Source organism: Cygnus atratus, chromosome 17 (assembly GCF_013377495.2).
Source record: "Cygnus atratus isolate AKBS03 ecotype Queensland, Australia chromosome 17, CAtr_DNAZoo_HiC_assembly, whole genome shotgun sequence".
NCBI classification, from domain to species: Eukaryota; Metazoa; Chordata; class Aves; order Anseriformes; family Anatidae; genus Cygnus; species Cygnus atratus.
This window is the reverse complement of record NC_066378.1, coordinates 2,006,992-2,015,035: the sequence shown is the minus strand read 5'-3', so window position 1 is coordinate 2,015,035 and position 8,044 is coordinate 2,006,992. Positions and strand designations below refer to the sequence as shown.

The 8,044-nt window shown below is 68.6% G+C and overlaps 1 protein-coding gene across 1 annotated transcript; it reads right to left on the bottom strand.

Annotated features, from left to right (window-relative positions):
- Positions 1 to 343: 343 nt before the first annotated feature.
- On the bottom strand, positions 344 to 7,502 carry DTX1 (deltex E3 ubiquitin ligase 1). The gene is made up of 9 exons (XM_035556841.1): positions 7,244 to 7,502; positions 4,298 to 4,967; positions 1,861 to 1,922; positions 1,587 to 1,748; positions 1,408 to 1,469; positions 1,144 to 1,302; positions 879 to 1,040; positions 712 to 801; positions 344 to 568 (listed from the first exon to the last, which is right to left on the bottom strand). The coding sequence occupies exons 1-9, from the start codon at positions 7,500 to 7,502 to the stop codon at positions 344 to 346; spliced, it is 1,851 nt and encodes a 616-aa protein (XP_035412734.1).
- Between the last annotated feature and the right edge of the window lie 542 nt (positions 7,503 to 8,044).

Here is an 8,044-nt window from a genome sequence, read left to right as displayed (position 1 = left end):
GGGCGCGCGGTGCGGGGACGCAGCGGGACACGGCGTGGCGTGTATTCAGTAACACCGAGACGTACACATGGCACCGGCTTGGACGCGGCTCCGTGGGGCGGCGGCGGGTGGCACAGGCGGCACGCGGCGGCAGCTCACGCGCGAAGGGGCCACGGGTGGACGTGGCGCAAAGCACCAGCCCGCCGCGCTGGTGGCCAGCCGGGATGGGGACGGGGACGCGCGGCGGGTGGCACCGGGGGGCGAGCCCACCCGACAGGGCTGCGGCGTCGGCGGCGAAGCGGCGCGGGCGGCGGGGACGGCGGCACGGGGCCAAGGGGGTGGCGGGGAGCCCCTCACCCTGGCCTCAGTCCTTTAGGGTGGCCTCGGAGACGCCCTGGGCCAGCAGCTCGGCCAGGACGTTGTCCAGGTAGTTGGGGTCGGGGTAGCCGTGACCCGTCAGGTTGGAGCCGAACTCGGTCTTGTGGTGGATCTCGTTCCACACCACCGTGTCCGACTCGCCCGTGGTGTTGGAGGTGCCGATGGTGAAGATGAGCCGCCGGTCCCAGGCCACGATCAGCAGCTTCAGCACCTGCGGCACGGCCACCACTGCGTCCCTCCCCTCCGGCACGGGCACCCCAAGGGCGCACGGGGCCGACCCCTGGGACCATACCTCCGTGGGCGCATCCCCACCCAGGCACCCACGCCACCCCTGGGGACACTGGGGACGCTCACCTTCCTGCCCTTCTCGTTGTCGGGCAGGTAGCAGTGCCGCGGGAAGCCACGCGCCGTGAACTTCTTGCCGGGGTTGGGGTGCTCCGGACCCTGGTGGGACGGCAGAGGGGTGAGCAGGCGGCACGGGGACACCGGGACAGGGGTCCTGGGGGACGTGAGCAGCTCACCTGGATGCCGGTGGGGATGTCGTAGACGATCCGGATGGTTTTGGAGTCGGTGTAACCCGGGAGGGAATGGGGGATGAGGTGAAACTCCATCTTCCCGGGGGGCTGCGTGCCCGTCTTCTCCCCGTAGATGGCCTTGCAGGTGGGGCACTGCAAGCTGCCGTCCTGCGGGGGCACAAAGGGTGGGCATGGGGACCCGCACCCAGCCCTGCGCCACCCACCCATGGCAGGTGACACGGTCCCCACGGTGTCCCCAGGCAGGTCTCACCTTGTTGCCGTTGTTGTACATGGCCACGAGGCAGAGCAGGTGGTACATGTGCCCGCACTTGCCCAGCTTGCCCACCAGCTCCGGCTTGATGCCGCGGTGGCTCAGGACGCCCTCGTAGCCCGAGGAGGTGACGAGCCGCTCCATGCAGATGGTGCAGTCCTGGGACAGGGGGCACGGCTGTCACCCCGGGGCTGGGGGGCACGCCAGCCTCCCTGCCCGTCCCCTGCCCTCCCGACGTGCCAGCCTGACCCTGTGGCTGCTCACCTCGTCCGGGGGGGTCTTCACCTTCTGGATGTAGCGCCGCACCACGTCCTCCGGGTTCTTGCCTGCCGTGGGTGGGGAGATGCTGGTCAGAGCCTTCCCACCTTGCCCCCCGCCCTGTGCCTCAGTTTCCCCTCGGGCCGCCGCCCCGAGGGTTTACGGGGACGCCAGCGGCTCCTTACTCTTTTTGAGGTGCTTCTTCTTGGTTTTCCTGCAGATGCCGCTGACCCCGGGCACGGGCTTGATGTCACTCTTGCTGACGGGCGGCGGGTGCAGGACGGGCTTGGGCGCGCGGGTCAGGCAGACGGGCAGCCCGGCGGCACACATCAGGATGCCCGTCATCCCTGCGCGGGGACAGGCAGCGCTGTCTGCACGGCCGTGGCCCCCCCCATCCCTGGCCCACCCCCCCCTGGAGCACCCATGGGTGCTCATGGCGGCACCCCCCCCCCCCGTTACCTGCCAGGGCGGGATGGACGGGGCCGGTGCCGTTCAGGTTCTTGACCGGGAGGGCTGGCACCCTGCGCAGAGACGGGAGGGAAGGGGCTCAGCGGGGCTGGCGCTGTCCCCCCGGCGCATGGCACGTCCCCAGGGTGGGATGTGGGGCAAGGTGTCCCCTAGCCAGCCTTGCTGGGGAGGGGGACACAAGGGGATGTGACCTGCTGCGGTGTGACCAGCTCTGGGGACCCAACAGCGTGCGTCCTCCATCGCGGTCACTGCGGTGCCAGCCCACCCCAAGCCCCCATCACGGTCTGTCCCTCCATGTCCCGTTGTCACCCCTGGGTGCTGGCAGCTGCTGGGGACAGCGGCCACCTCCCCTGTCCCTGCCTGCAGCCATGGGTTTGGCCCTGGCACCCCAGAGGGTGCCATCCCCAAGGAGAGGACACCAGGCACCGCCGCCACTCTGGGCACCCTGCTGGCACCCAGCGGGTGCTGCGGGTGGGTGCTCCTCGGCACCAACAGTTCCCACAGTGGCAGTGGTGGCCTCGGGGACTGCTGGAGAAGCCACAGGAACCCGTGATCCCCCGTGGAGAGATGTCCCCTGGCCCTGTCCTCTCGGTGGCACTGTTGGCACACACCTAAGGGAGAAAGGGGGTGACACACCTGGCCGTGGGGGGGCCGCCGTGCCCGCGTGCGCCCATGCGTGCATCCCCCTGCGCACATCCCCGTGCACTCGGTGCGACCTGGGGGCTCGTGGTGGAGGTGGAGGTGGCTGTGCTCATGGGTGGGTGGGCGCTCTCCTGCCCCGGGGCGGCTGCTGGTGGTGGGGGGGACGTGGGGAGAGCCCCCCGCACTGCAGCGGCACTGCCCGTGCCCTCCCTGCCACCTCTCCCACTCCCAAACGTGACCAGCCGGGTGCGATCCCCACCCCAACCCCCACGTCCCCACGCACAACCCCGTGGCCACAACGCAGGCACAAGACCCCAGCCCCGGGCAGGATCTGGCCCCCCTCTGCCCCCCCGACACCCCGGGCCATCCTGTAACCCTGCCTGCCCCCACCTGCGGAGTCCTCCCCGTGGTCCCCAAACCCACCCTCGGCCACACCGAGGCAGAGCCAAGGCTACAGGGGACAGTGGTGGCCTCGGCGCTCCTCGTCCCCTCCTACCTGTCCATGGGGCCGCACAGGACAGGGGCTGCGTGCTGGCACGGGGACGGGGACAGGGACGGGGACGGGGACGGCTTGGCCCAGCACACGGAAGCGAAAGCAGCGCGTCAGCAGAGGAAGGAAACACGCCGGGGGCTCGGCGACCCTGCGTGCCCCCCTGTCCCCAGCCCCACCGCCCCTGTCCCCAGCCCCAGCTGGCTGCAAGCTGCGGTTATGGGCAGCAGGGGACACACAGAGGGATGTCCCCGCGCTGGGCAATGCTCCCCAGCTGCCCCACGGAGCCCCACAGTGCTTGCTCTGTACCCGGGTCCCAGGGGACAGGCACATCCGCAGGGCTCGGGCCGGCAGGTGTTCCCACGGCACGCGCCCCAAAGCGGAGGTGGCACCCAGCGCGCTGTCACCGCCACCGCACAGAGGTGCCCCGCTGCATCTCCCAGCCTGGGGCCGGATCCTGCCCGTGGTGGCGGGAGGTGGGGAGGGATGGGACAGGATTTCCTTCCCCTTGTCACCCACGAGGGCTCAGTGCCAGCCCTGGGTGCTCGCTCCCCTCCTGGCAGCTCCCGCCGAATAGCCAGGGTCTGGATCCGGGCCAGTTCCCAGCTCAGCGAGTCCATCCGCTGTCCCCTGCTGTCCCTTGGCTGGTGACAGCCCCATGCCCAGAGCCCCATGGGGGCTCCTGGCCAACCCACAGAGGGATATGGCCATGGGGACTTGGCCACCGCGCTGCTGGCCTTGGTGACATTCCCTCGGTGAGTCACACAGGGGACACCAGGCTGCGGTGCCCGCAACCATGTGTCCCCCTGCGACCTGCTTGGTGGCATTGGGACACTCCGGGGTGACAGACCCCACACTGGACAGTGGGGACACAAGTTCCCTGGAAGCTGGCACCCCATCTCCAGCCAGCATGGCACGGTGTGGCATGGCACGGAGTGCCATGGCATGGCACTGCACAGCGTGGCACGGTGTGGTGTGGCATGGCAGAGTGGCACAGCACGGCACACAATGGCACGCATGGCACAGCACGGCACGGCACGGCACAGCACAAACCACCACAGCTCCAGGCACCAGCACTGTGGAACAGGGAAGTGCCACCACGTCCCCACGCCTGGCGGTGACACGGTGCCAGGGCAGGAGCGGTGACAACTGGCGCTGTTCCATGAGGCAACAGCAGAACCCACGCCACCTCCACTCCCCTCTGGTGTGCCACCACCCTGTGCCACCTCGCCCAGCATCCACAGCAACACCACACACGTCCCCTCCCCCGGGCCACCCTCCCCATGCCCAGCTTACCCCGGGGGCACCGTGGCGCGGGTGCTGATGCCGGCCCCCCGCTGCGTGCCGGGCCGGTTGAGGTTGTTGAGGCCGGGCAGCTGCGCACCGCTGGGCGCGCTCTGGCTGCGCCCAAAAGCCCCGGTGGGCACCCTCGGCGTCTCCCCCTTGGCCACGCCACCCGCCACCGTCCCCGTCCCTGCCGGCCACAGCGTGGCACCGGCGAAGGTGCTGCTCTGCCGCACGGGCAGCGTCCCCGCGCCGCCAGGGTAGAGCTTGCGGCGCTGCGAGGCCAGGATGGCGTTGGAGGCGGCGCGGGTGCTGTTGACCAGCAGGCACTGCTGGCACGAGCAGGGCTGCCCCGTGCTGGCGCCCACCGGCCACGACTGGGATTTGGGGATGGAGCCCATGGTGAGCGGGTAGGCCAGGTCCATGCGGCGCCGCAGGCGGCGCTTGCGCTGCGTCTGCCGGTTCATCTGCGACATGCTGCTGAAGTAGATGAGGTAGCAGAAGCCCAGGGAGGAGAGGTCCAGCCACGGGTGCTGCTTCTCGTAGGCGTTCTGGATGGTGATGCAGATGTCCATGTCGTAGGGCGTCCACGAGCTGTTGTCGTTCTCCCACTCCCACACGATGCCCTTCCCTGGCGCCGAGGACGGGTCGTAGAAGTTCCTGCGCACGGGGCGCATGGTGCCTGCGGAGACACAGGGCTCAGCACCCGCCTGGGCTGAACCCACGGCCGCACGCACGCGTGGCCCCGCTCCCAGCCCATCAACCTCCCCCTGGGGAAAGGGACTTGGAGCACAAAGCCCCGCAGGGTGCAGGACAAACACCTGCAGCCACCGGGTGCGATCGATAGCGGTGTCTGCAGCGCAGTGCTGGCTGCACATCCCTCCCCGGGGACTCGTGGAGCGGTCACAGCAGTGCTCACGCTCCCACACCATGTCCTGGCCGAGGGAAGGGTGATGCTGCTCGACCCCGAGCACTTTTTTCCATCCCTTCAGCCCACATGTCCCTGGCTGGGGACACATTTCCCGGTCAGGAGGGGTTTCCTTACAGCTGTGAACCAGGGCTTGCTGTCACGGCGTTGTCCTCGGCTCGGCTCCCATGCAAAGCCAAGTTCTGCTCCCTCTCTATTTATTTACAGCCAAAATGGTCTCGGCAGCAGCCTCGGAGCTCGCCCAGACCTACAGGGCGCACGTCTCAGCCCCCAGCCCCGTGCCCCTGCGCCTTGGCCGTGCCGTGCCCTGCTCAGACAGCACGCTGCGCCTCCATCCCCGGCCGGCAGCGTTTGCCCAGCCCTATTAACGACTCTAATAAGGGCCATTAATCACCAGCCAGGCAGGCAGCAGCACCTGGCCCCAGCTGCTGCCTGGTGCTGAGGCAGCACTGCCCATGGCCCTGTGGGGGGGTCCGTGCCGCCGCAGCCCCCCAAGAATGGCCCGTACCCACTCGAGTCCTCACCCCAAACCCTCTGCCTGCTCACACCGCGCCCCGCTCACAGCTGTGCCCTACATCCCACTGGCCATTCATGTCCGTGTCCCAAACCCCACTGCTGGCTCACATCCAGATCCCGCCGATGGCTCACGTCCACATCCCGCTCACATCCGTGTCCTGCATCCCGCTTGTGTTTGCATCCACCTCCCACATCCCACGGCCTCCCTGTATCCACGTCCCTCATCCTGCTGCCCGCTCATGCCCACATCCCACCGATGTCCCGCGGGTGCACGCCCCTGCTGCTCGGAACGGGGTCACCTCATTTCACACCCATGGCTTTGTCCCTATGCCGAGCCCCACCCCTGTCCCCAGCCTCCCAGCGCACACTGGAGTGGCACCAGCAGGACCCTCAGAACAGGCCCCTCATGTCCCCGGGCACCACGGACATGTCACCTCGGCAGGGGACAGCCTGCAGCACCCGCTCTGGTGGCACGCCACACCCCAAACCCACCCCAGCACAGGCACGTGTCCCCAGGAGCACCCGGCACCAGGAAATGGGACATTTGGGGACCTTGCAGACAAGCATCGCTCAGCAGGGTGCACGGACACAAGGGCCCCGCGCCCCCCCCAAACCCTGTCACTTGTCCCCAACGAGTCCCCCGGGGCGCAGCCGGCACGTACTGGTTTAGTGGGTCACGGTTAATGGGGTTTGGGCCGGGAGGCGGCGCGGGACGGGGCTTGATTTCCCCGAGGACGCCCGTCCTGGTTGTGTGGCCCAGCCGAGGGGGCGGCACGTGGCCGCAGCCCCCACAGCCGCCGAAGCGGGGCCGCCCGGTTCCTTTTGTCCCTTTTCCAGGAGGGAAGGGAACGGGCAGGGGGAGTCCTGGGGGGGCTGTGGTGGGGAGTGGGCCCAGGGGGGCCAGGGGAGGACAGAAGGAATGGGATGGACAGACAGCTGGGGAGGGGATGGACAGATGAACAGTGGGTGGGTGGGTGGATGGATGGACGGATGGATGGATGGATAGATGGATGGATGGATGGATGGACGGACGGACGGACAGACGGACAGACAGATGGATGGGCGGATGGATGAGAACTGGATGGATGGATGGATGGACGGACGGACGGACAGATGGATGGATGGGTGGGTGGGTGGGTGGATGGACGGGTGGATGGAGAACTGGACGGATGGATGGATAAATGGATGCATGGATGGACAGATGGGCAGATGGACGGACGGACGGATGGATGGATGGATGGACAGATGATCAGTCAGGTGGACGGATGGAATGACAAACACACATCAGGATGGCTGGCTTGGCGGACACACGAATGGAATGCTGGACAAATAAGCTGTGCTACGCTGGGACGGATGGCTGCATGCATGGAACAAAGGAAGGAAGGAGCGAATGAAGCAGCAAAGCGAGGACACGGACAGCCGGACATGCCCCGGGACAGATGGACCCATCCCCTGCCACCCACCCCCGGCAGACCCCCGGCCGCTCGCACACCCATCCCAGCACCTCCCCTTACCCGTGTCCTGCCGGAACTGGTGCATGGACTGCAGGTCGATGACGTAGGGCGCCAGCTGGACGTCGACCTGGCCCAGCACCACGCTGCCGCGGGCGTCCTCCTTCAGCACGTTCTCGATGTGGTGGCAGACGGCGGCCGAGTAGGGCCGCCAGCGCCCGTGCTCGTTCAGCCACTCCCAGACCACCACGCGGGCCAGGTTTTGGGGGGGGAACCCCAAAGTGCCGGAGGCCAGCAGGGCCCCCGTGCCCTGCCGCGCCATGGCCGGGGCCGGCAGCTCAGCACCGCACCATGCTCCGCAAAGGGACACGCGTCTCGGTGGCGGGGGATGAGGTGTCCTTGTCCCTGCTCGCTGCTCCCACCCGCTCCAGAGCTCAGCAGGGGTGGGAGGTGACACCCAGACCCCCGGGGCACCCCGTCCTGCTCCACCGGGGCCGCCGCCACGCCGCGCCAGGGCGATCCATCACCCGGCACCAGGCATCGGGCACCGAGGGCACGTCTCTGGCTCCGACAGCGTCCCCCAGGCTCGGTGGGGACACTGGGGACAAGTGACCCCGGGCACCCCCTCTTTCTCTTCCTCCTCCGGGCCCAGACAATGTCACCGGTCTCTCCACGGCTCCGAGGACGCCACGGGGGTGTCACCTGCAAAACAGGACCGTGGCAGCGGTCAGCTGTGCCCCTGCCCTCACCGGTGGCAGCTTGGGGACAGTCCCCATCGCCCCGCGGAGGCCCTGGCTGTGCCCGCAGCCGGGTGGCATGGGCTGTCTGCCAGCCCCTCGGCTGTGACAGCAGAGCAGGGGGACA

Excerpts from the sequence above, each read along its gene's own strand:
- DTX1 (XM_035556841.1), bottom strand. The coding sequence starts at position 7,502 with ATGGCGCGGCAGGGCACGGGGGCCCTGCTGGCCTCCGGCACTTTGGGG. Across the intron at positions 1,041-1,143 it reads TGTACAACAACGGCAACAAG|GACGGCAGCTTGCAGTGCCC; the intron begins GTGAGACCTGCC and ends GTGCCCCCGCAG. Across the intron at positions 569-711 it reads ACAACGAGAAGGGCAGGAAG|GTGCTGAAGCTGCTGATCGT; the intron begins GTGAGCGTCCCC and ends GCCGTGCCGCAG.